Genomic DNA, 27,482 nt, shown 5'->3' on the forward strand with positions numbered 1-27,482 from the left:
ATAACTGAGAGCAGATGGTGGCCCTACAAATGGAACCTAGATAACAGTTCTAGGGAATACTATCCAGCTTTCACATTCACAGCTGTGCTGCCTTTGCGTGGCTATCAGCCGTTAAGAGCAGTAAAAACTGAGTGGGGGAGTCAGTAGATGTGACTCAGAAGATTTGTAGGGAACTAAGAAAAGTGCCCTTTTTTTGCTGTCACTTTTCAGAGTCGAACTGTGTTTTTAGTATGCCTCCATTTCACATTTGGAGCCCACCAGTTTATCAGAGATCGGTAATAGGCCAAGAACTCTTTCATAGATCTTTCATTGGTAGCGTTCAATGTTATGAGACTTTGCAATTCCTTTTTTTCATTTTATCAAAGCAGTTACAGTACTACTGTTGAACTTGATTGTTGTTCCCAGTAGCTGAAATGACAGCCCTCTAGTGGTGGTGAAAATGTTTATCTGCACACTTCTTTATGGTATATCAGCAATAGCAGCAACAACAAAATCCGAGTGGTAATTCCAGCCATTGTATGTTTTCTTGGATCAACCCATATGCTATTTAAATGTGCATTGGTAAATTGAAAAACAAACTGTTTTCTTCTAGGTGCACAGTTAGGAACAGTTGTGTCTCTTCCATTGTCTGGCTTAATTTGCTACTACGTTAACTGGATTTATGTATTCTACATATTTGGTAAGTATTTGGGTTTTTTAAATTCCAAACGTACTCCTCTAGTGAAGATTTCCTTTTGCATTTCTATGACACCTCTTACCATAGGATTGCAAATAAGTGATCAAATACTTCTAAAGATGTGCTTGTCCATATTCTGAAGCTGCTGATGCAGTGACGTTTTCTGTCATGGAAAATCTAAAGGCACTTTCCCCTGCTTTACAAGAACAGTGATTCACAAGAACTTCCTGAGGGAAAATGTAATTATATATATTATTATATATTTCCCAGGAGAAATATAAGGTTTATTGTTTTATTCTGATCCAGATTTCCAAAAACATTAAAACATTGCTTCCATTGTTGCTTGATTCTTCAGCGAAACTGCTGCCTTTAATATAAGGTAAATTCCTGTAGGAGGCTGTAAACTATGCCTTCAGTAAGCAAATTTGTCCTTAAATTGGGCTAAATGCTGTTACCCATCAAATATTCTGAGGTCAATCAATGTAGAAAAACCTAGCACTTGAATTTCTTGTTTGCTGTGTGAAATTGAGTTAACTTTGATCCCTGGAATAAACATGCTCTTCTTATCTGAAGACCTTCTCAAAAGTAACTTGCATGTGTTCTCCATTTACAATGTGAAACTCAGTGTTTCACTAGCAAAGCCACAGGAGTTGAGCTAGGGATTCACTAAAGAGTGCGTTGAAAAGTGGGATGTAGACTTCCTACTGAGAATCACATCCTAAAAGCTGATGATAGCTCTCAAGGAAAGAGAGAATGTATTTGAAATGACCACCACAGGTTCAACTGCTGCTTTCAACAACCCTTCCCCTGTATCTGGCCTACTTCCAAATCTACCTTATTTGAGAGGGGAGACCAGGAATAAATTATGAAGTATTAAACAGCTCTTGGTTTCATGTTCCTAAAAAACAAAACTAACCTAACCTCCAAGCAAAACAAAGGGTTAAAAGCAGAAAAACATGGATAAACTAGTGGAAAGAGAAGACCATTTTTATTATATAAAACAAACACAATTGAGTAGTACTGCTGTGATCTGGTATTCCACCACAGAAACTGTTTTCCATAATTTATAGTGTAGTATTTATTGCTGCTACTGCCAATTTTATTATTGTTAAATAACATTTTTTAACACAGCCATAGTTTATTATTTTTATATTTAAAAAATAGATATACTACAGTCACTTGGGCTCTTCAAAACTGCGCATCTTGTGAATTTTTTAGATTAAAATTTTGTATATGTTGCTTCCTTCCTGTGTCATCCAGACACCTTGCCCTGTAGCTGTTCCATGTAGTGGACTGACAACAGGTTCATTATTGCAAATAAAGTCACTTTGAAGATGTCGCCATGCTAGGTCCTGCATATGAATCCTTGCCCACACTAAATGTGAAGGTCCATTCTCTGTCCTCACCAACAGGGACTGTTGGTATGAGGGTAGAGTTTGGCCCAAATATTCTAATGCCATTTTTATTTCCTTGAGAGAATCATTTTTCCCCTTTGTGGTTCTAAGTGTTTGTATCTGTGTAGTACCTGAGGGCTTTCTTCAATTTAATGTGCAGCATTTATTTTCAATGGAAGGTGCACTTGGAGTATTCTGGTTCCTCTTCTGGATCTGGTTGGTGAGTGATACTCCGGAAACTCATAGAAGAATCTCTCCCACTGAAAGGGAATATATTCTTTCTTCCCTCAAAGATCAGGTATGTAGCTTTGATGCAGCTTTTCTTGTTTTAATAAGAGCAGGAGCTACTGAGGGACAAACCCGCCATAATGTTGAAGGAAAAATTGAAGCGTAGATCAACATTCTTAATTTGAAGCAACTGAGCAAACTTTAATTTAAAAAAAAAAATCAAATAAAACAAAGGATGTTAAGATACTGGACTGTTAGATCAGTGAGAAACAATCATTAGTCATGAAAAGAGAGATACCTGGCAAAAAGAAAGCAAGTTTTACCCTTGAATATGTTTAATCAAAAAGTAATGTGAATGCATGTTAATTTTGTAAATATCCCCAAAAGGTGAATGCAGTATGACAACATACACAGGTGCATGCCATCCACATTTTCTAGCAACATGGGTTGCCTGTTAATGCATTGATTTGCATTACAACATACCTTTTTCTGCCTGGACAGTGTAGAGATGTATAATTAAAGGAGAGTAATTGGGGAAATGCAAACTCTAGACCGGGGTCGGCAGCCTTTCAGAAGTGCTGTGCCGAGTCTTCATTTATTCACTCTAATTTAAGGTTTCGCATTCCGGTAATACATTTTAATGTTTTTTAGAAGGTCTCTCTCTATAAGTCTATATATTATATAACTAAACTAGTGTTGTATTGTAAAATAAACAAGGTTCTCAAAATGTTTAAGAAGTGTAATTTAAAATTAAATTAAAATGTTGATCTTACGCTGTCAGCCTGCTTAGCCCTCTGCTGGTCTGGGGTTCTGTTCACCTAGGCCGGCAGTGGGCTGAGCGGGGCCTGCAGCCGGGACCCCGGCTGGCAAGGGTCTGGCAGCCAGAACCCCAGACCGGCAGCAGGCTGTGCGGGGCTGGCAGCCGGGACCTCAGACCCACTCAGCCCACTGCCGGTCTTGGGTCCCGGCCCTGCCCACATACAGTGGGTACCTACCTTCTCCCTGGTTTGGGGGTGCAAGAGTCAAGGCAGAGGGCTGGGGGCATGTGAGGGGGGTGCAGGTGTCAGGGTGAGGGGGACGGGGTATGTATGGGGTGCCAAAGTCAGGGCTGGGGTTGTCGGGGGAGGTGGGTGAAGGAGTCAAGCAGAGGTCTGGGTGTGTATGAGCGGGGTACAGGGCTCAGGGCAGGGACCTGGGGAGTGTGCGGGGCTCAGGGCAGAGGGCTGCGGGGGGGGGGGGGGTCAGGGCTCAGCGCAGAGGGCTGGGGTGTGTGTGAGGGGGGGGTCAGGGCGGGGGGCTGGAGGAGATATGCCCCTATTCCACCCACGCACCCCCTTCCCCAAGGCCCTGCCTCCGCTTCTTCTCTGCAGACCCCGGGACTCCCATGCCCCATACAACCCCACCTACTCCCTCCAGAGAACCGCCCGGGATCCCACCCCCTATCCAACCCACCCTGTTCCCTGTCACCTGACTGCCCCCCATCCCTCCCTTATCCAACCCTCCTGGCCCCAGACCCCTTACCATGAGGCTCCTAGCAGCATGTTCTGCTTCGCGCAGAGCCAGACACGCCGCCCTATGGGAACAGGCAGCCCCGCCCCTCAGAGCACTGCACACGCGGCAGCATGGCTCCAGGGGAGAGGGGAGCGTGTCTGCCTCCCCGCAGAGCCAAACACTGCCCCGCGGAAGCGCGCAGCCCCGGCCACCAGAGCGCTGCGCACACGGTGGCATGGCTCCAGGACGGGGGGAAGGTGGGGGAGGGGCTGGCGGCTTGCTGTGCTCGGCCAGGTGCTCCGGCCTGGGAGCGCGGACCTTATGGCTTGCCACGCTGAGAGAGTGGGGCCGTTTGCCCACCCCAGCATTAGGGTGTGCCTGGGCACACCTATGCTTCTGCTCCCTGCCCCCGCGGGATGGGAGGAGGGCGGAGAAGAGCGGGCTGGGCTGGGCAGGATTTTTAGTGGCACACTGCTCTGGCAGGCAGCAGCATGCCATTAAAAATCGTCTCGTGTGCCATCTTTGGCACACATGCCATAGGTTGCCGACCCCTTCTCTAGACATTGATTTTTGCTTCTGTGTCTAATTTTGCATAAAAGATACTGTGATTGACAAAAATACTTCATACTAAAATGGATTTTAAAAAAAGAAAAGTGGAGCTCTTATTTGCAGATCATTAAACTGAGACATGGGAGTCGCAATGTTTTGCATTTTTAAAAAAAGGTTTGTTTGGCCTGTTGGCATATGTCACATTTTGATAAGTGATTTGGGTGCATACAGGAACACTTACATAATTCAGAAATGAATGGACTCAAATGATTATTAACTACAAGACATGCAAGCATTATATGTTGAGAGTCTATGGTGCTCTCAATGCTCAAGATCTCAGAATAGGAGAAATTCAGTTCACATGTGTTTGAGGAGTGATTTTAAGTCCCTAATTGTTGATAGTAGTAAGGAGGGGGTAATTGAGTTGTTACAGGAGTACAAACATTCAGAAATTTTTTTTGATTTCAAGCCTACTTGAAATCATTGTCCGTTTGCAACATACCAAATATAGGACAAGCAAAAATGTTCCTCTATGTTTTTAGTGCTTTTTCAATGAAGCCTGAACACATCAAAAAATAAGAGTTTTGCCTGCTGTAATCGGGCCTTTATGGGTCACAACTGAGAATACCAAATTCAGGACAAACTGCTGAGAAACAGGGCAGACACACCCCAAAACTGGTGGTTATTCTCCCATAGGATATACCAAACAAGCAACAAAAGTAAACTTCTGTTTCACCACACTGGCTAACAAGAAGTCAGAAAAGCAGCTTCTTTAGGCATTCCAGTCCTTGTATCACCACCAAAAACACTAAACTTAGAGATGAGTGGTTCTTTAAAACCAATTTAATCAAATAAAAGGTTCTTCTGATCCCAAAGGACCAGCCACACACCCAGGGCAATATATAACTCAATCTTATGCAATAATCACACTTTTGCCAATCCTTTTAGTATCTAAAATCTAAAGGTTTATTTATAGAAAGAAAGGTGAGAGTTAAAATTGATTAAAGGAATCAAATACATACAATAATTGCAAAGTTCTTCTTTCAGGCTTATAGCAGTGATGGAATAAACTGTTGGCTTAAGTCAAGTCTCTGGTTGCTTCCAAATCATTGGAAGGTCCTCAGTCCCTTGGTTAGAATGTTCCAATTTGTATAAGTCCATAGACCAAAGGCTTGAGCAGGAAAGAGGCAAAATTGAGATGTTTCCAGTGCCTTTTGTAACTTCTTTCAAGGGAAGGGAATCCCATTGTTCTTACTGTGGAAAATTACAGGTAAAAGATGGAGTTTGGAGTCACATGGGCAAGTCACATGTCCATGCATGACTTCACTTAGAGATGGGGGTAGGGGAGGAGTCCATTAAGAGTAGATGGACATCTTCCATTGTAAGTTAAGTATTCTTTAATGGGCCATTCTACTTGAATAGTTCCTTCACAATGTTCTGGGTAAACACCTTGTTGGTGTTACCCAGAAGCAACACCTTAGAAATACAGGTAATAGTTAATATTCCTAACTTCAGCTACAAAAATGATACATGCATACAAATAGCATAATCATATTCAGTGAATCATAACGTTTCCATAGACCTCTTACGTGCCACATTTTGAACAAGTTTTGTTGCAATTGTATAACAGTGGTAGCAACGATCTACGTGGTCGTAGTTTAATCAGATAATGTCACACCTACATACCAAAGTAATTGAGGGAATTAAACCCACTTTTGTATTATTGGTTTCAGTAGGGTTTCAGCTGCAATAGCTTTTTAAATTAAAAGGCAAAAAATATGGCATAATAATTGACTCCATAATAGATTTCTAACTTTCCATTTGCTTCCTGATTTGTCAAGTTTTGTTTAGTTCAGTTACTATAATTAACAATAAACAACACACATCTAAGGATTCAGGTTGGCTTTGAATGTGCTCTTCAGAATGCAAAATCAGATTTAGGTAAGGTTCAAAATATCTAGAATAAATATTCCTAGGCGTTGTCCTGATTATTCCCCTCCATTTTTCTAGCTTTCTACTCAGAAGTCTGTACCATGGGAACCCATGCTGAAATCCGTTCCACTCTGGGCTATTGTAGTGGCACACTTTTCTTATAACTGGACTTTCTACACTCTTCTCACACTATTGCCTACGTACATGAAGGAGATCTTGCGGTTTGATGCACAAGAGGTGAGATAAAATGAAAATATTCTAATCCATTTCCTGTTATAGTTCATGACTTAGTTTTCCTCTGTGTAGTAGAGTGGTGATATGGTCTAGTGTTTAGAACAGGGTACTCAGTCAGGAAGCTCAGATTCTACCCCAGATTGTCATTGACATGTCATCACTAGTGGCCACATATTGAATTTTTCCTGCTGATGTCCATTAAATTATTCCATAGCTACTAACATTGTTTAATTGCACTGTTCTCTCTCCACTGTTCTTTTTGTTTTTGTTTTTGTTTGTGTTCTGGCAAAGATTGTCCTTTTCTATAATAATAATCATAATCATAAAAAGTAGGAGCATAGTGGAACAGGGAAGGGGAGAAAATAGAATTCCTAAATAAATACGTCTCAGAAGAAGGAAGAATCAGTGTACTGAAAGTGGCATAAATTTGAGGAACAAGAGGAAGCTACAAGTGCAGTTAGAAAATAGTAAAGTATCAGCTAATAAAATGTGTATCTACAGGACTAATGTAGATTGATTACATTAGATGGATACATCTGAGATCCTGTCTACACTGTAATATTTTCTGTCCCAAGGGACTTAGTTCAAGGGGCATCTGTAGGCCCCTACCAAATTCACGGCCATGAAAAACATGTCACGGATCATGGAATCTGGTCTCCCCCCGTGAAATCTAGTCTCTTGCTTGCTTTTACCCTGTACTAAACAGATTTCACAGGGGAGACCAGCGTTTCTCAAATTGGGGATCCTGACCCAAAAGGGAGTTGCAGGGAGGTCGCAAGGTTATTTCAGGGGGTTGCGGTATTTCCACCCTTATTTCTGCACCGCTTTCAGAGCTGGGCTCCAGCTGCCCAGCTCTGAAGGCAACACTGCTGCCAGCAGCAGTACTGAAATCTCTGCTACAGTAACCTCAGTAACAGCCCCTACAATTACAACACTGTGAAATTTCAGGTTTAAATAGATTAAATCATGAAACTGACCATTTTTAAAATCCTATGACTGTGAAATTGACCAAAATGGATTGTGAATTTGGTAGGACCTTAGGCACCTACTACCAAATCACTTTTTCTGTTGGAATTTTTTTTACCTGTTATTAGAACATCTAAGATTACTTTAACTGAAAGATTAGGTGGGAAAATACATTTTCTCAGAATTCTTTTGAGTTTATTTTTGTTGTGCATTTGTTAATGATTTGTGTGCAGTCAGGTTCATAGTTTCCTCAGCATAATCAGTTTCTCTTTGAGGTGGGATTGGGTTTTTTTGTTTGCCTAGTTGGCAGGTTTTGGGGAGTGTTTTGGGGGGAGCATCGGGGGGAAGAGGAGTTGATGGATATTCCACCTGGCAACAAAAAAAAAAAAAAGACAAAGAGAAATGATCAAACCAAAAATATTGGGGGTTGATGTGCAGGTATAGTATTTGAAACTGTTCATTCCTTCTGAAGCACTTGGCACTGGCCACTGTTGGAAGACAAGATACAAGGCTAGATGGACCATTAGTCTGGCCCAGTACTACGGCCATTCTTATCATCTTAAATTAGTTTTAACTCTTTTATCTGAAATCTAGGCAATGTTTTTTAATCTGATGGGATCCCTTTTAAAACATGGTATTCCTTTTCCTTTTTTCCTTCTTCTCAGCAGAAGTAAAATACAAATCATTGTTGTAATACAGGATTTAGTTGTGCTACAGCCCAGCTGAAGTCCAAAAATGTAGCATAATTCAGGAATGTGATGACAGGACATAAGAGAAAATGATAAAGTTATTGAAATTATTTATCCTGAAAGGGGGAAACGTGCTTATGCTGTGTAAATACCTAAATGAGGATGATGTTTTAAGAAGTGTCTAATGTTCTTCCTCTCACAAGATTGACTGGCTGAAGTTGAACAACAGGAAAATTATAATTTAGATCAGTGGTTCTCAATTAGGGGTACGGGACACCTGGGGGGCTCCCAAGCAGGCCAGTGTTAGACTTGCTGGAGCCCAGGGTAGAAAGCCAAACCCTCACCGCATGACGCTGAAGCCCAGGGCCCTGAGCCCCCCACCTGGGGTTGAAGGCGAAGCCTGAGCAGCTTAGTTTCACAGGGCCCCCTGTGGTGTGCGGCCCCATGCAGTTGCCCTGCTTGCTACCCCCTAAGGCCGCCCTGGCTTTTATATGCAAAAAATGAGTTGTTGTGGCACAGGCAGGCCATGGAGTTTTTATAGCATGTTGTGGAGGGCCTCAGAAAGAAAAAGATTGAGAACCCTTGATTTAGATTTCATTTATTTGTATTACAGTAGCACCTAAAGGTTTCAATTGTGATTGAGGCCTACTTTGCTTACAGAGGAAAATTTTCAAAGCCACAAATGAGAGCCTAGCACCTTTGAAAAAGTCTATCAGAATCTAAACAGATGAGACAGACCAAGGGAAAAGGTGAAGTGGCTTGCCCATATTTATGCAGCAGGTCAGTGATTGAGCTCAGCACCCAGGTGTCCTGATTCCTAGGCAGGTGCCCCAGCCACTTGACTGTGATGCATATATTAAGAAGAAAGTTCCAGCATCACTGTTGAAATAGTTTGCCAGGAGAAGTAAGCAAGGAACAAATTCAGAGGCGCTCAGAGTTAAATAAGAGCTTGGAAAGCATAGCTTAGTGTCTTTCCTATATAACTCGGGCGGGCGGTTGACTCGGGAGCTGTTCAAGCAAGCACATGACAGAGGTGTCTGCCACCACAGCCTTTAATTTTGCTACTTTGTATAAAACCGTTGCTTAAATGTTAGCAGGTACTGTGTTGAGTGCACCTTTCCTGTATCCCTGGCGTTTTTAAAGCAAGTTGACTTCAGACTGCCACATGTTTGACATTTAAAAAAAAAATCACTTGCATAAGAGTGCTGTTTTAGCCTATTGCCACACTTTCAGTTGGAAATTACATTAACATTTAAAATGCAAAGCTGCCACACAGTGTCAACACTATTCCGGTATCAGATTAGTTGTCTAACTCATAAAAAGGAATTTGTTAAAATGCTGATAAATATTTGAAAGGCACTTCACAAGGGGGATCTTTATTGCTGAGACTGTCTCTTGATTTTAGGTGTTTTTACTTATTCCTCTTCTGAAAAGCAGAAGTTTAAAAAACAACGGGTAGCATCTCTGAGTGTTGATTAGGAGGAATCCTGTTGGGATGAGACTTGTGCTTTAGTTTTCAAATATAGCAATAAGCTCTGATTTAAAATTAAATGCCATACAGAAATTTCTCTTGTTCCCTGATTTATTTTACATTTAATGAGTAACATAATATTTTTGGCCTATCATTTTGTTAATGGCTAAGAGATATCCCCCATCCAGTGAACATCCAAATGCTTCTTCAAGTCAAAGGCTGTGGCTACACTTAGCACTTCAAAGCGCTGCCACGGTAGCGCTGCCGCGGCAGCGCTTTGAAGCGCTAAGTGTAGTCAAAGCGCCAGCGCAGGGAGAGAGCTCTCCCAGCGCTGTCCGTACTCCACCTCCCTGTGGGGAATAACGGACAGCGCTGGGAGCCGCGCTCCCAGCGCTGGGGCTTTGACCACACTGGCGCTTTGCAGCGCCGCAATTTGCAGCGCTGGAGAGGGTGTGTTTTCACACACAGACTACATCGGATACTTGCAAATTACCCTTCCACTACAGATAATCAGTCCTCCAGTTAAATGCAAAGGCAAAAAGGTTGAGTTAATTTGGGAACCATATATCACAGTTCAGTAGTTTAGATTTCCTACATCAGATGAACCACTTGGAATAGTACAAGGGCACACTAAGGACCCAATCCTGCTTCTGTGGAAGTCAATATGTGTGTGTTGCAGTTTATTTAGTGGCAACACTGTAAGGGCCTGTAAGGATGTAGGAATTGCCATTGGATAAGAAACCCCACAAAAGGCAGATTTGCGATAATCTGACCCGCCCACATTAGGTCTCAAGTGGATCCCTAATAGATATTAGATTAAACTCTGAACCATGAGGTTTAATATAACTATCAACATTTTGTTAGCCTTAAGAATTGTGACTTGGCCATTTGGTGTATGTTAGCCTGACTATATAGAGTTTTTCTACTTCTTTTCTCTTTTGTCCTTTAAATTGAGTTGTTGGCTTTCATCTCACAATCATTTCCAAGCCCATTTTTGTTAAACGGAATACTTACCAGACTGACTGTATGTGGTGGCCTCTGAGCAGTATTCATGCACTCATGCGGTCTGAAATGTAATAAAATAATTGTGTAAAAAAATGTAATGATCTGCCTACCTAATCACCAGATATCTGATTGTCTTATGAAAGAACAGATGGCTATCCTGTTGGCTCACTTGACATCTTTAGTAGAGCAAAGTATCTTCTTATCGCTGCAGCATAAGTGCTTTTTCAGAATATTTTATGTTTATTTTTGTCTCCTCTCCAGAATGGATTTTTATCTGCACTGCCTTATTTTGGGTGCTGGCTGTGTATAATCATGTCTGGTCAAATGGCTGATTACTTAAGGGAAAAACAGAACTTGTCCACTGTGTGCGTGCGCAAAACATTTACCCTAATAGGTAGGTAAATTAGGTGAATAATGTGCATGCTTTTTCTTCAGGTTAGAACATTTAATGGTGCCTAGTCAGGGATAACATAGGCATCATGAGTTTGACTCCTTACAATGGTCTGCCGTCAGTCCAAGTATGTGTGTGTTTGGGGTGGGGTGCTGTTCCTCAATGCTGGTAATCATGGTGCTCCCCAAGAGTTGTGGGGCACATGCAGAAGTTGTACCAAAATGTACGTGTTTGCTTGCTGGACTAAACATCAGTATTACACTATTTCCTAGGATTCCTTTGGACCTATATGTCTTAAGTTTGACTGGTTTGATATGGACCAACAGGGCCGTCCCTACCCATACGCAAACTACGCAGCTGCGTAGGGCACCAGAAATGTGGGGCACCAAATTGCCCCAGATTTCCTGGTGCCCTACGCAGCTGCGTGCTGCATCCAGCTCCAGCAGCCAGCCCAATCGCTCGGATGGCTGAGCCAGCCCCTTATGGGCTGCGCACAGCAGGGCCCAGGAAAGCTGCCTCTGCCCCTGCCCCACCTCTTCCCCTCTGATCCTGCTCCGCCCCCAGCCCTACCTCCCCTTGCCCTTTTCCCCCCCAAACCCCATCCCCTGAGCTATGCATCCTGGGGGACTGCAGCAGGGGTCGGGCCTGCCCTGCACTCACCGGGCGGCGGGAAATGGAGCTACCCAGCCCACTTCACTACCCCACGCCGGCTCACAGCCGTGCCGCTGGTGAGTGCTGGGGGGCGGTTCCCCTCCTTCCCCCAAGCTTGAGAGCCAGGGGAGCAGAGCTCTTAAAAGGTGAGCTGCAAATGTTTTTACAGATTCCTTCAACTATTAGAACCATTGTTCCCAGCAACGGATGGGTTAAGAAGTGTGTTTGGCACATTTTAAGTTTAGAAATCTTCTAAACTCTTGTCTGCTGTGCTGTTGAGGGTACGTTATGTATACATGACTGAAGAAATTAAATGTCAGACCTTTTTTCTAAATAATAATAAACCTGCTGTTTTTTCCCACTGATCTGCACTGAAATGTCTTCTGGGAAAAAAGTTTATTATTCCATTATGTTGTCCTCTAACAAGCAAAGATGAAAATATCTATTTAAAGCAACTTTTGTCATCTGATTTCTCAGAAAAACAGATTCTGCTGGAGTAGAAATTTCTTTTACAGTGCTTGCATCAAAGGGTGAAATTTTCAGTCACCTAAGTGACTGAGGGAATCATTAAAAGTCTGAGACTCAGGGCCGTCTCCAGGGGTTTTGCCGCCCCAAGCAGCCAAAAAAAAAAAAAGCCGTGATCGCGATCTGCGGCAATTCAGCGGGAGGTCCTTCGCTCTGAGCAGGAGCGAGGGACCCTCCACCAAATTGCCACCGAATACCTGGACGTGCCACGCCTTTCCGGAGTGGCCGCCCCAAGCACCTGCTTGCTAAGCTGGTGCCTGGAGATGGCCCTGGTGAGACTAAGCACAGGCACCAACTTATTTCTGCGCCCCTGCCCCGACTCCACCACTGCCCCAAAGTCCCTGCCCCAACTCTGCCCCTCCCTGCCTTATTGGACCCCTCCTCAAATCCCCGCCCTGGCCCCGCCTCCTCCCCCAAGCATGCCACATTCCCCCTCCTCCCTCCCAGGCTTGCCGCGCAAAACAGCTGTTTCGCAGCGCAAGCGCTGGGAGGCAGGAGGGAGAAGCAGGACATGGCTGCATGTTCAGGGGAGGAAGCAAGGCGGAGGTAAGCTGGGGCACCCACCAATTTTTCCCTGTGGGCCCTGGATTTTTCAGCCCTGGAGCACTCACGGAGTCGGCGCCTATGAGACTAAGGGCTTGTCTATACTGGCACTTTACAGCGCTGCAGTTTTCTCGCTCAGGGCAGTGAAAAAGTACCCCCCTGAGCGCTGCAAGTTTCAATGCTGTAAAGTGCCAGTGTAGACAGTGCATCAGCGCTGGGAGCTATTCCCCTTATGGAGGTGGGGTTTTTATAGCGCTTTAACGTTGCTAGTGAAGACAGGCCCTTAACCATGGTCTACAGTGTGAACTTACATGAGTATAACTACGTTGCTCAAGGGTATGGAAAATCCACACTCCTGAGTTATGCAGTTTCACCAACCAGACTCCTGGGGTAGACAGCACTATGTTGATGGGAGGGCTTCTCCCATCAACATAGCTACCGCCGTTCGGCAAGGTGGAGTGCCCATAGGTAGCATCTTCACTATGCTAAGCTGCAACACTGCAGTGCTATAAGTGTAAACCAGCCCTTAGATCCGTAAATTACTATCTGTAATTCAGTGCACTTTAGAATGTTATGAAGTGGTTGTCACAGACTAATCTTGGTATCTTCCAGGTTGCAGTACCTGGCTGATTTTAGTCACCCATGCCCAAGAAAATCTGTAATTGTTGCAATTTTTGTACATGCCTGTAAATTAGAGGAAAAACAGCTAATTAACAAAGCTGAGGAAGGAGTAAAAATTCTGATAGGACATTTTGAAATCCAGGCCAGCAAAACTCAAAATGAAAAATCCAGAAATATGCATCTTAAAAAGAAATTCTCTGCTTTCCTTAGGACTCCTTAACAAGATACGTTTAGCTTGAAAAAGACGACATTAAGACAAGTCTTCATCCTTTTATGCAACCGCATCTATCTGTGGTAAAGAGGACAAGGAAGGATTCATAGTTTCCAAATGTATTGCTAGAGCATATGTTTTTAACTTATTTACAACTGGCTGCCATCTTTTCAGTATCCAAGTGTTGTGGCATATCAGTACATGGATAAAACTCACATAAATCCAGAAACTTGTGATTTGGTTGCATGCTTGTATGTCTCAAGATGCTCCAGAACTTACCTATTGTAAAGAGCCCACTGGAAAGAGCTATGACAAAATACTGCATCAGAATTTTCTGAAGCTAACGCTTTTGAGGAGCTTATGGGGTCACCATTTGAAACTGACGATCTAAAGTAATGGCTTGTAATAGCAAGCTGTTCCATTAGAGTGTACTTATAGAGAGTATAATGTCTGAATCCCACTACAGAATTCATAATTTCTTGTTCCTGCTTGGTATCTCATGGTTTGCAAAGCTCAGACTATTTTGACTAATTACATATAGAGTTGCCTGAAGACTAGTATTTGAAGACATTCCTTTGAATGCAAATGGTGGTTTGGTTCACTTATACCCACCCTTATTTCCTATTTGCAAATATTCATGCAAATGAGTTTCTGGTCACTCAGATGGTTGGGGAATGGCTGTTCTCCACATGAAGAGAACAATGCTATATTGGCATTTGAATGAGGCTATTTGTGCCCAAACATCAGTATTCATTATTCACCTTTTGTTGTTCGTTATTCTCCTGTCTTAAAAAGTTTGTCACCCCTGAGGGAGCAGAAACAATACATGTGACTTAAGTGACCAGTCAAACTAAACAGCTGACAAACACCCAGAGGCTGAAAGTTGAGCAAATCATCTGTTTACACAATTACAGATAATGAATACACTTGCAGAAGTCAGGATCAGTTCATCAAAAAGAAAAAAGTGTTCAATTTAGACAACTTATTCATAATATATAATTCATGCAGCTCTAGTCTTCCCCCATTTTATCTGCTATTGCAGCCTCTGTTAACTTTATCATAGTATATACATAAAATTGACCTGATCTGATAAGACTAGACTGATCAGTGTCATTTCTGATGACCTTTCATCCAATTAAAGTTTGCTCTCCTATCTGCCACCAGTATGGACTTCAATGGGCTCATGCAGCACAGACATCCTAGATTCTCTTCTAATGGAGCCATAAAATTGTAAATCTCCATTTTAATTTAAATAGTACCATGCTATGTTTTGTGCACTAGGTGGCAGTAGTAATATAGAAAATACACCTAACTACATAACTTAGTTTTAGGTTCTTTGTATGATAAATAACATTTAAGCATCTCTGTGATGGTAAGAGTCTAGAGGTTTCTAAATGATGTTGTTGTTTTTAGGAATGATTGGGCCTGCAGTATTTTTAGTAGCAGCTGGATTCATAGGCTGTGACTACACATTGGCTGTTGCATTCCTAACCATATCAACATCATTGGGAGGCTTTTGTACATCCGGTTTTGGCATCAACCACCTGGACATAGCACCATCGTAAGTATTGCTAAAGCTGGTTTTAATACAGATGACATTTTGATGATCTTCCTCATGAATTAACACTAAAGCTGAGTGGTGTGTTCCATTTAGTGTTAAATGTTAACAATGGTGAAGCATTATAACCTTTTAGAAAGGTAATTTGGATTTGAAGAACATGCTGTATAAATTGGTTAGATGTTACTGTGTCATAAGCAGGCAGTGTATAGTCACTGGCTATGAGCAGATCAATCCTGCAGGTCTCTTGCCCTGAATCATTGGCCTAGTATTTATTAACACACATACACACACTCTTACACCACCATCTTTCTAGATGGCTGGCTGCCATATATATACACCAAAAAACAACATTAAAAATATTAGGACTGCAGACAGGTCCGGCTCCAGGTTTTCTGCCTTCCCAAGTGGCGGGGAAAAAAAAAAGCCGATCGGCAGCACTTCGGTGGCAGCTCAATCATGCCGCTCCATTCTTCGGCGGCAGTTCAGCGGCAGGTCCTTCACTCCCTCTCTTCCTCTTCGGTGGCAGCTCAAAGAGGAAGAGAGGGGCTGAGGGAACCGCCACCGAATTCCCGCCAAAGACCCGGACGTGCCACCCCAATAGTGGACGGAGTGCAGCCCCTTTGTATTGGCCGCCAGCCCTGATTGCAAAGTAAGGCACTCAAGATAGGCAATGACAGAGTTAAGGTTGCCTCTACAGCCATAGTGCAGGCCTCTTGTATTATATGTGATCATGTCATTAAAGACTATACTGTCTTTTCCACAGGACCCCTGCCTCATTCGTTCCACAGAATGGACAGTGTTCACTTAATGAGCAGCTATTCAATATTTTGTTTTGTCCCCACTGTTAAGATCCCAGGCCTTATATTCAGCACACCATTCAAACCCTGCTCCAGAATTGTTAATTTATTCATGGGCTTTTCTGTGGTGCTCATCAGTACAGTTTGAGTTTTTCACATACGCTAATGACTTTATCTTCGCAAAACTCCTGTGAGGTAGGGGCATGATATTACTCCATTTTACAGATGGAGAAGTAAGGCGCAGAGATATAAGGTCTAAAGTATTTAAAAATGTTGAGGAGTCTGGACTCCTTGTTGTTTTTGTGGATACAGACTAACATGGATACCCCCTGATACTTAAAAATTTTGAGTACCCAATTAGAGGTACCTACGATCTGAGTTTACAAAGAACTTGTCATTATATAGCATTTTGTATGTGGAAAGCACAATTCCTGTTGACTTCAATGTGAGTGCACAGCACTTCTGCAAATCGGATCCCAGGGTTACCCAGAAAATGGGAAATTAAAATCACAGTGAGTGACTGTGTGGAAAGTTTAGCTTAAGTGACTTGCCCAGCATCACACAGGTACTCTGTGGAAGAGGCAGGGATAGAATCCATGTATTATGTGCAGCATTTAACTGCCTTAACCATGAGCCATTCTTTCTGTTTCTGCAATCCCCTTCCACAGTCACTACACACCTTCCAATTTCTGCAACAAGTGAGGCTAGGGTCCTGGAGACCAATCTCCTTCCCTACCCAATCCTGATTCATCCCCAAAGCAGGTCCATCCTGTGCAGTGAATAAGTCACAAGTCCTTTGCAAAAAATATTATGTAATCAGATAATGAGAGACTGTATTATAGTGCACACAAGAGGGCCGAATTAAGGTTACACGGACATTCTTAATTCTGGCTTTGTCTAAGTTTTGAGTGTTTGACTTAGCAATTTAATGTTTTTTAATGTAGCTTTTGTATGTGTGACTTCCTAAGTTTTTTTAAAAAAAAGCAAACTGGAAAAAAACCCAGAGTATCATATTGACCCCCACCTGGGCCATCAGCAGGATTGGAACTGTTAGATCAATCACACAGATATCAGCCACTTGAGCTAATGGCGTAACAGAGTAATAGTAGTTTGTCATCCTCTGCATAACCAGTACTAGAGGGGGATGCCAGTAGGTTTCACAGGTATCTGCTGGGAGCAGAGGAATTATCAGATTTAAGATACCTTGGGTTCCATTCTAGGCACAGTGGAGGGAGTGGTACTAATGGGTACAGAATCTTCTGTTCATTTTCCCCCCAAGCATGACCCTTTTTACCCTATCCCCTCCAACCTGTCTCTTTCTACCCCGGAATTCGTGTCCCAATCTCACTTCCTCACCTAGCCAGCCCCAGTCTCCATTCCTCAGGCTTCTGTTCCCAATCTCTTTGCCCAGCACATCCTATTCTCAGTTCTTTGGACTCTCCGGGTGAGTCTTGCCCACATGCTCAGGGTTTAGCTGATTGCCATATTTGGGGTCGGGAAGGAATTTTCCTCCAGGGCAGATTGGCAGAAGCCCTGGAGGTTTTTCGCCTCCCTCTGCAGCATGGGGCATGGGTCACTTGCTGGAGGATTCTCTGCAGCTTGGGGTCTTCAAACCACAATTTGAGAAATTCAATAACTCAGACATAGGTTAGGGGTTTGTTACAGGAGTGGGTGGGTGAGATTCTGTGGCCTGCGTTGTGCAGGAGGACAGACTAGATGATCATAATGGTCCCTTCTGACCTTAGAGTCTATGAGGTGTCTTTGCCCACTCAGTCCTACTTTTCCCCCACTCCCCATCCTGCTGAATATGCCCAGTGTAGATGGACTCTTCAGGAAATTTAGCTGCTATCTAAGAAGTCTTTAGTGAGCATGTGAAAACTGCTCTATTTACCCAAAGGTTATATTTGGTCAGATATTCCTAGGGGTGGCAAAATGATCAGTCCAGAAGCAACAGCGCCACCACCCCCCGTTCACACTCTCTGGCCCGGTCTACACTACGCGTTTATACCGAATTTAGCAGCGTTAAACCGATTTAACCCTGCACCCATCCACACAACGAAGCCCTTTATATCGATATAAAGGGCTCTTAAAACCGATTTCTGTACTCCTCCCCGACGAGGGGAGTAGCGCTGAAATCGGTATTGCCATGTCGGATTAGGGTTAGTGTGGCCGCAATTCGACGGTATTGGCCTCCGGGTGGTATCCCACAGTGCACCATTGTTACCGCTCTGGAAAGCAATCTGAACTCTGATGCACTGGCCAGGTAGACAGGAAAAGCCCCGCGAACTTTTGAATTTCATTTCCTGCTTGCCCAGCGTGGGTGGCCATGCAGTCCCAAATCCAAAAAGAGCTCCAGCATGGACCGTACGGGAGATACTGGATCTGATCGCTGTATGGGGAGACAAATCTGTTCTGTCAGAGCTCCGTTCCAGAAGACGAAATGCCAAAGCATTTGAAAAAATCTCCAGGCTATGATAGACAGAGGCCACAACAGGGACTCAGCACAGTGCTGTGTGACAACCGTAACGCAAAGCCAAAGAATCAAATGGACGCTCATGGAGCGCGGGGGGGGGGGGCGCTGAGGACTCGAGCTATCCCACAGTTCCTGCACTCTCCGAAAAGCATTTCCATTCTTGGCTGAGCTCCCAATGCCTGAAGGGTCAAAAACATTGTCGCCAGTGGTTCAGGGAATATGTCGTAAATTTGCCCCCCCCCCCAAAGAAAAGGGAAAAAAATCGTTTCTCGCCTCTTTTCAGTGTCACCGTATGTCTACTGGATGCTGCTGGTAGACGGGGTGCTGCGGCGCTAAACAGCAGCATCCTCTCCCCTCCCCTCCCCGGTGGCAGACGGTACGGTACAAAATTGCTGATAGTCGTCCTCGTCATCATCCTGTGAGTGCTCCTGGCTGGCCTCGGTGAGGTTGGCCGGGGGCGCCTGGGCAAAAATGGGAATGACTCCGGGTCATTCCCTTCTTTAAGCTTTGTGTCCTGGAGATTCAGTCCTGGCAGATGGTGCAATAGGGCTGGTAACCGTCCTCATCATAGCAGCTGGAGGCTGAGCTCCTCTTCTCCCCACCCCCCCTTTCATGTCTAATGGAGATTCTGGACTATCATAGCAGCGGAAGGCTGTGCTCCTCCCCCCACCCCCACCCTTTAATGAGTAATGGAAATGTCCTGCCTGGAACATCATAGCAGCTGGAGGCTGCCTCCCCCTCATTTTATCTCACTAAAAAGTCAGTGTTTCTTATTCCTGCATTCTTTATTACTTCATCACACAAATGGGGGGATAACTGCCACGGTAGCCCAGGAGGGGTGGGGGAGGAGGGAAGCAACGGGTGGGGTTGTTGCAGGGACACCCCCTAGAATGGCATGCAGCTCATCATTTCTGTAGGATATCTGGGGCTCTGACCCGGAGCGGCTGTGCTCTCTGGTTCTCTAGTAGACTTGCCCCATATTCTAGGCAGGACTGACTCTATTTTTAGACAAAACATAAAGAAGGGAATGACCTGGGTAGTCATTCCCATTTTTGTCCATGCATCCCCAGCCGACCTCAGCAAGGCCAGCCAGGAGCACCCATGACAACAGCAGATGGTACAATATGACTGGTAACCGTCATCGCCAATTTCCAAAGCCGCAGACGGTGCAATAGGGCTGGTAACTGTCTCTGCTACCTTGCAAAGGCAAATGAATGCTGCTATGTAGCACTGCAGTTCCGCATCTGTCAGCAGCATCCAGTACACATATGGTGACAGTGAAAAAAGGCTAAACGGGCTCCATGGTTACCATGCTATGGCGTCTGCCAGGGCAATCCAGAGCAAAAGGGCGCAAAATGATTGTCTGCCGTTGCTTTCACGGAGGAATGATTGAGTGACGACATTTACCAAGAATCACCCGCAACACTGTTTTTGCTCCATCATGCATTGTGATCTCAACCCAGAATTCCAATGGACGGGGGAGACTGCGGGAACTATGGGATACCTATGGGATAGCTACCCACAATTCAGCGATCTGGAAATCAACGCTAGCCTCGGTACATGGACACACACCGCCGAATTAATGTGCTTAGTGTGTCCGCGTGCACTCGACTTTATACAATCTGTTTTAAAAAAACGGTTTATGTAAAATCAGAATAATCCCGTAGTGTAGACGTACCCTCTCTCTCGCTGACACATTTCAATACCCTGCTCCAAAGCAGGGAAGCCCTAGCACTTTTCAAAGAAAAGTTTGCCAGAATTTTTTGACATGGGCAAAATGAGACCCAGGAAAAACAAGTCATGCTTGGAGACAGCTGAACCATTTGACTGAAATCTTCCAAAAAAAACTTCAGACTGAGGCAGACACCCGCCATAGAAGGGGGAGAAAATGAATTGTGGGATTACTGTGGGCATATAAAAGAACATAGTGATGAGCTTGTTGGCTATTACCAAAGGGCCTTTTGCTATTCAAAAAATTGTAACACACCAGAGCAGGAATTCGTATAATAAATTTAAGTTGCAGGAAATATTTCCATAAATGAACAAAAATGTTCATACGCAAGTAGAAAACATAAATTGTAATATAAAAATGTAAGGGCGTCTCTTCCCAGGATGTTGTAAACATTCGAAATTATTGGGGAAGGGAAAAAATTGTCAGTGTGTGGAAAATATATTCACTTCTGGCTTCTTTCCTGAAGTGTTGGCTAATTCAACCAATTACAGTAATATATTTCCTTAATGATGATGATTCTTAATATCTCGCTCATCATAGACCCCTCATCTTGTTCCCATGGCTCTCTGATGCGCTGACTACACATATCTTGCCCTGTCTCCTCATTCTGCCCCTTACTTAATCCGTGAGTCCATTGTATTCATGCATCCCCCTACTATGTTATAGAAGATCTTAGTCATTTGGACTGTCTTGCTTTGCAGATTTGTCACATTTAGCTTTCTGTTTCATGTTAGATTCTTCACATTGCACAGGGAGTTGCACCACGGTTATGTGCATCAGACTATGTGTTATCAAGTACACAACCCATGTCAGAAACACTAAAAATGAAAGACATTTAGTCAGGAATGAGTTGCAAATGCTTCTCTGGGGCCTAGATGAGCTTTGAAAGTGCATATTAATATTGTTGCACTGCTTAAATGTTTTAAGGAAGAAATACTGCACTTTGGTCAATTAAGGGCTTCATAGTGTCTTGTTATATTCACTTATCTGCCCCTAGAGGCTTTTACCCTTGGGCTCTATGAAGCTGAATGCCATATTAATTTTTATGCACTTTCAGGTTCCCAAAGGAGTGTGAATACATACCTTATTTAAAAGAAATAAGTATCACTTTAGTCAAAATTTCAAAGTTTGAAGTAAAATACAGTGCACTGCCTTAATAAAGCTTGGTAAGTGTGTTGACTTTAAATAAAAATCAGCCAATAGGCTCGATGCTTGAATGTGTAGCTCCCTTCTAAATGCTGTATTGAGAACACACACACACGCTGCTAACCCCATCTGATTGTACGCATAGGTGCTGGAACAAGGGGTGCGTGGGGCGGGGGGAGCTTGAAGTGGTTTCCATTTTGTACAGGGTTTACAGTTTGGTTCAATGGCTGTGAGCACCCCCACTATACAAAATGTTCCGAAACCCCTATTGTACATATGCATCATCGCCTTTTATCTCCAGTGTGAGATTCCTTCTGGATTCTCCTATTTCGGTAGGTAAAATGCCAGGGCTGTGCGTATCTCTTTAGGAAGGCTATAGGTGCCATGGGGCGAAATACTGAAGTCAACAGGAATTCTGCCATTGTACTCAGGGGGACCAGGATTTCATCCCATTTGTGTTAAACAGTGAGTTAAACCAATACAACTATTAGGAATATCTCCTTTCCCTTTTATTAGCTCATGGCCGATTTTAGTTAGTGGTTTTTATGTGGCTTCTGGGGGCAGCAAAACCAGCCTGCAGATCTTTCCCTGTTACCCCTTTCTGCTTCTGTGATCCCTTGAGCTCTGAACTGGAAGAATAAAATTTTTAGTTCTAGTCTCACTTCTGCCACTGACTTGCTTTAATGTTCTGCACTTGTAGAGCATTTTGCAAACATGGTGTCCATATGCCTTGCAACATCCCTTTAAGAGGTAAATATATTCATTTTACAGGCACAGGGAGGAGAAATTGAGGCTCAAAGAGGTTAAGTGAGTTTCTTGAGATTACAGAGCAAGTCTGCATCTAAGTAAGACTGCTGCTGTGTGTGTTGAGAGCAGCACACCCTGGAATCCCAGAGAGATCCAAATGTCTGCAAATGGACTTGAAAAAGTAGGTGTGGCAACCAGAAAGATGGGTGGCCTAAGTTAAACCCACCCACCATTTGTGTGCTATAGCCATGACCCATACAAATCTGAAGGGAACAAATGGAGCATGTGTTCGAAAGCCTTTTGTTGGTGGAACTTATTCTTTGCAATAAAAGATAAATGGAGAAATCCTTAATGCCTCCTGTCTTATTAGCAGTGGCATCTGGATCTTCTTTGTTTATCCCACATGTCACCCTGTCATGCGCCACACACTACCCACCTCCACCTTCCAACCCCTTTTTCTCCTCACCTCTCCAATGGATCCAAATTGGTTGGGGCTTACCAAAGAGGGCATGGCTTGGTGTAAGAGGCTGGGTGAGACTCTGCAGTTCACTGGTTTTGGCCTAGCTGAAAGGTGGCAACCCTGTAACTGGCCAGCATGAAGCACCTAAGCCAGTAACTCATTTTAAGGTGACACTGAGTTGCTCTTAAAATAAAGAAATGGGAGCCATTCCCATGCAAGTACTAACTTGTCTTGGCTTTGTTTAGCTCATGTGAACTGACGAGACTACAGCTGAAGGTAGTTTGGCTCCTATAACAAACCATTTCATCAAATATGGGAATAGGTTAATAAGCAGTGTGAACAATTTCTTCTACAGGTATGCTGGGATCCTGCTCGGAATCACAAATTCATTTGCCACCATCCCAGGAATGGTGGGGCCAGTCATTGCGAAAAGCCTGACTCATCATGTAAGACTGCTAGTTTGTTTCACTGATAAAATTTCATTTGCCCTCTTCTAATGGACACTCTCCATTCTGAGATGCTGTTTTATATAAGGATAACATGTGATGTATATGCTAGTCTTACTCTTAAGTTGTGATAAAGCTCTAGGCCCTGGCTTTTATTTTGGTGGCTGTTATACTAGCAGTAAAATGTGAGATTGCATTTCAAAGAGCCACATAGGTCTTTAGCTTTTTTACTGTCAATGACTTTGGCCTTGTCTTCACTAAGGGGGGAAAAAAAAAAAAAAAGGTGTGTGTATTTTAACACGTGTTAGTAGGTTGAGGTAAACACTGCCTTGGTTAGTTATGGAAGAATGATGGCATTTGACTCCTGAATTAAAAACTTGTCAGGTAAACAAGGAAGGAACTCCTTTCAATTGTATTTATTTGTAATGTGTATCCTGGGATTTTAGTGTATATTATAAAACACTTTACAGTTCCTCAGAGACGTGATCTAGATACCCAATCTGAGACTTTTTATTCCCAGGACTACTTAGTCATAAAATGAGAAGAAATCATGTACAGTAAAAGCTGTGTTATCTGGCACTTTACCAGCCGGAAAGCTCTATTAACTGGCATTTCTGATCTTCATTGAAAGTCTGGTTTACAGTCCAGTTGGCACGGCTCCCTACCTGGCTCCGCGCAGCTCCCTGGAAGCAGCAACATGTCCCTGCTGCTTCTAGGCGGAGGAATGGCTGGGAGGGGTTCCGAGAGCAGGGGGGGGTGTGGGGTGGGAAGGGGTGTGGAGTGCTGGTTCTGGGCGGCGCTCACCTCTGGCGGCTCCCCACGAGTGGCAACAAGTCCCTGCTGCTCCTAAGCAGAGGCGCAGCCAGGCGGCTCTGTGCACTGCCCTGGCTCCACAACTGCAGGGGCGGCGCCTGCAGGCGGAGGCAACACACTGAGCCACCTAGTCATGCCTCCGCCTAGGAGCAGCAGGGACTTGTCACTGCTTGCAGGGAGCCTCCCAAGGTGAACGCTGCCCGGATCCGGCATCCCGAAACCCCTCCCGTGCCCCAACTTCCTGCCCAGAGCTCCCCCCTGCACCTCAACTCCCAGAGCCTGCACCCTCTCCCACACCTCAACCCCTAGCCCTGAGCCCCCTGCCACACCCAAACTCCCTCCCTCTTAGTTAACTGGAAATTTTCACTTACTGGCACCTCCCATTCTCCCAATGTGCCGGATAACAAAGCTTTTACTGTACATAACCAAAAAATTTTTCTTTTAAAATTATTGATAGAATTATTTAAGAATACTTTAGGGAGGGCAAGTGGGATGAGTGACTTTACTAGTACAATTGGTGAATTGAGTAACCTAGTAATAAATCGCTCCAACCGTTGCTTTGAAAAACACTGAAGTATTATTTAATGCTGTGGGTCCAAACAGATCAGCTTTGTCTGGACAGCTTAACAAAAATTCTCTTTTATACTGTTTAGTCTGGTGTTAATACATTCTCGTTCAGCTGCCCTTTTCCTTTCTTTACCAGTAAAGACACTTTGCAAGCTTGTTTGAATAGTCACCTGCTATTTTAAAGATGGCTTTTTAACCTTAAAACATCTACATATATGTAAACCTCAGTATTTATTTTTATTTTCTTAGAAAAGTATTAGCCAATGTCATTACTGCATCCTAGACTTTTTTTAGACTATAAACCTTAATCCTTGTTTCAGTGACATCCCTTCACTGCCAATAGTTAACTTCTCTGTGGGCCAAAATCTATCCAGGGCTGAAATGTTGATGTAAAACCCATGGCTGGAATAGTAATATAGTAACAAATAATAAAACTGATTACCCATAAAGCATAGGAAAGATTTGTGCTGCTCTGAAAACTGAATAGTCTTTTCCATTAGATTCATTTTCCATGCATTGGTTTAGCCCAAATACAATTTTGAGACAATACTTTTGGACTTTGTTTCACTTTGTTAAATGACAAACTGGATGGAACAGCCCTTATCGCAATGTTAAATTGCATGGTTTTAAAATGCATTTGACTCATACTGCTATTTAAGTTAACGTTTTGTGTTTGTAATGCTTTTGATGTCAACATGAAACTGCACTGTGTAGAATTTTCATTTGACAAGAAAGAGCATGTCTTTTTAGCAACCCTTCATTCTAAGATATGATGCTGTAAACTGATTGCTTTTATTTTTTTCTCTTGGCAGAATACTGTGGGAGAATGGCAGACTGTTTTCTATATTGCTGCTTCTATTAACTTATTTGGAGCAATTTTCTTTGCATTATTTGGCAGTGGAGAAGTGCAGGACTGGGCAATCAATGGCCGCCACATGCATAGAAACTGAAGGAGTTATTGAGATATCAAGGCTATACTGAATCACTGTACTAAAGTCATGTGACCTGAAAAGTGCCTTTCATATTGGTGCCCAGAAAGCTACAAAAGCTTTTCAGTTTAACCATTTTATCTGTGTACTGTTTGTACTGGAAGTCACTTGACAGTGCATGTATGTTATTTCTGTAACAAGAAACTACTTAGCTCTAGTAGAATAGCCTCATGCTAGGACTTTATCAGATACTTGATCTAAAACCTAGAATTTTAAATCGGTGTGCTGGGCACTATTTTCTGCACCTCTTAATATTTTCTGAATTAAAACGGGTAGGAAGATGTCTATCATTGACAGGGCATAGGGGAGAGAAGGGATTATATGTGGTGTTGGGAGGAGGAGGAGGAATGGTATGTAATAAGGAACCTTTTTTTAATTTTTATGATGAAGTTGTCATGCTTCTACAATTTTAATGTCCAGGAACGTCCTGGTTTTCTAGAGGTTTTTATTATATTTTAATTTTTCTTTTTACCAATATTTTAATTGGTGTTATCGGGCTCTGTTCTTCTACACACGTTTCCAATATGTAAATGTTTTATGTTCAAGAACATGGTTTCACAATTAATACAGAGTAATTAGAGAGCAAATTTACAACAAGCAGCTTACATATGAGACAAACAGACAGGAGTCTTTCCCCTCCCCCCGCCCCCCTTTCTCAGTGGGGTAAGATATTGACATACCATCCATTCAGTGTCCTGTGCATCGGCAAAGGAGTACGTCGCTGTGGTTTGAATTCTAAGCAACGTGAAGATTGCACTAGAAATGGAATGGCTGGGTGTATGTATTAAAATGATTTTCAATCTGACAACCTTTTTTTTATGACCGTTAAGCATTCAAAGCAATGGAACTCTCAGATTCTTCTGCTCATGTTGTAAATTTGCCAGTAGAAATGTACTAAGATGAGGCCAGTGCAGAAAGTGAGGATAATAGTTTTTAGTTCTCTTCTACAGTTACTTTAGCCCGGTTCACAGGTTAAAAATCAGAGATATTGGGAAAAGAACCAGCGCAACTTCATTTTTGGAAGTTGCCCCAGGCGCTTGAGTCTGAGAGAATTGTGCTGTGAGTACAGAATTCACGCTTGGAGCTTTCTTTTATTATAAATGTACACGTGGCTGCTACACACCTGATTAAACCCAATTATGAGTGAAAATTATAGTCTAGAAGGAATGGGTGATTGAAAATCAGAGGGACCCAACTTAGAGTATTCATCATGTAGCGCAGGTAAAAATCCCCTTTCCAGACATTCCTGGAGAGGAACAGGTTGGTGCAGGACACTTTGGTTTGTTTTTTCCACCTACCAACACTACAAAAAGAGAAGCCTGGCACACCTGCCTACTGGTGCTCCGGGGGAGTCTGGCTGACTTCATTTCTAGGAAATGGCTACTGCTTCTCTTTTACCAGCTTTAAGAACTGTTGTGTTTTCACCTGCATTGAAGTGTCATGTTGTCTTACTATGGAAGTATGTTAAAGCTGTGCTGCATCATCAATTTGTTTCTACAATAAATGGTGCCAGATTCATATGGAATTAATATTTGCACATGTGACTGTTACTGGAAATGATCACTTCCCAAAAATTAGAATTGTAGCCTCCAGTTAAACAGAGAATGTCCCAGCTGTGGGTGGTGGATGGATTAGGGGATTGTGAATGGGCTTCTGAACCTTTAACCACTGCAGCAGTTTCAAATCTAGCAGAGATGGGTGAGTACTGTCTGTATGAAAAGCGGTAGCTGCGTTTTCTGTTCACAAAGTAATTGGGCTTTTTTACTGGTCTCAGCAAAAATGGTGCCAAATAGTCCAAAGGATTGTTTGGACATAGACTGAACTAGCCACTTCCCCTGCCACCTTGGGACCATGCTCCCGGTCAGAGGTGCGACAGGATGAGGAGAGGCTTGCGTGGCCACTACGTTTTTTTTTTGTTTGTTTTTTTTTTAAATTGACTGTTCTGTAGACAGAGCTTTAGATTCCAGTGTTGTCAGTCTGGTACCTTGGTGACCACTAACACTGAATTTCCAGAAGAGAAATGGAATCAGAGTATTATTTTGATTGTTTATCTGTGAGTTAAGACAGTAAACATTAAATAGATCCAATGTCACTGATTCTGTTTGAGTTATCCAGGCCAGACTGAGGAGTCTTGGAATTTCTGATTTTCATACCTATTTTTTTCCTCTAATCTC

At 43.2% G+C, this 27,482-nt stretch overlaps 1 protein-coding gene across 3 annotated transcripts in view; it reads left to right on the forward strand.

The window, feature by feature from the left end:
• The window catches only part of SLC17A5 (solute carrier family 17 member 5), a 37,927-nt gene extending 11,090 nt beyond the window's left edge, over positions 1-26,837 (forward strand). For 2 of the 3 annotated variants that reach the window (XM_039532363.1, XM_039532364.1), the window contains exons 5-11: positions 593-679; positions 2,250-2,368; positions 6,349-6,507; positions 10,897-11,029; positions 14,991-15,138; positions 22,849-22,939; positions 25,132-26,837. In XM_039532363.1, coding sequence (XP_039388297.1) covers positions 593-679; positions 2,250-2,368; positions 6,349-6,507; positions 10,897-11,029; positions 14,991-15,138; positions 22,849-22,939; positions 25,132-25,269 — 875 coding nt within the window. In that variant the 3' untranslated portion in view covers positions 25,270-26,837. Of the gene's footprint in view, positions 1-592; positions 680-2,249; positions 2,369-6,348; positions 6,508-10,896; positions 11,030-14,990; positions 15,139-22,057; positions 22,395-22,848; positions 22,940-25,131 lie in introns of those variants that run through there. The other variant, XM_039532365.1, reaches the window with a different exon arrangement.
• Positions 26,838-27,482: the final 645 nt, after the last annotated feature.

This window comes from Mauremys reevesii, linkage group 3, assembly GCF_016161935.1.
Source record: "Mauremys reevesii isolate NIE-2019 linkage group 3, ASM1616193v1, whole genome shotgun sequence".
In the NCBI taxonomy this organism is placed as follows: Eukaryota; Metazoa; Chordata; order Testudines; family Geoemydidae; genus Mauremys; species Mauremys reevesii.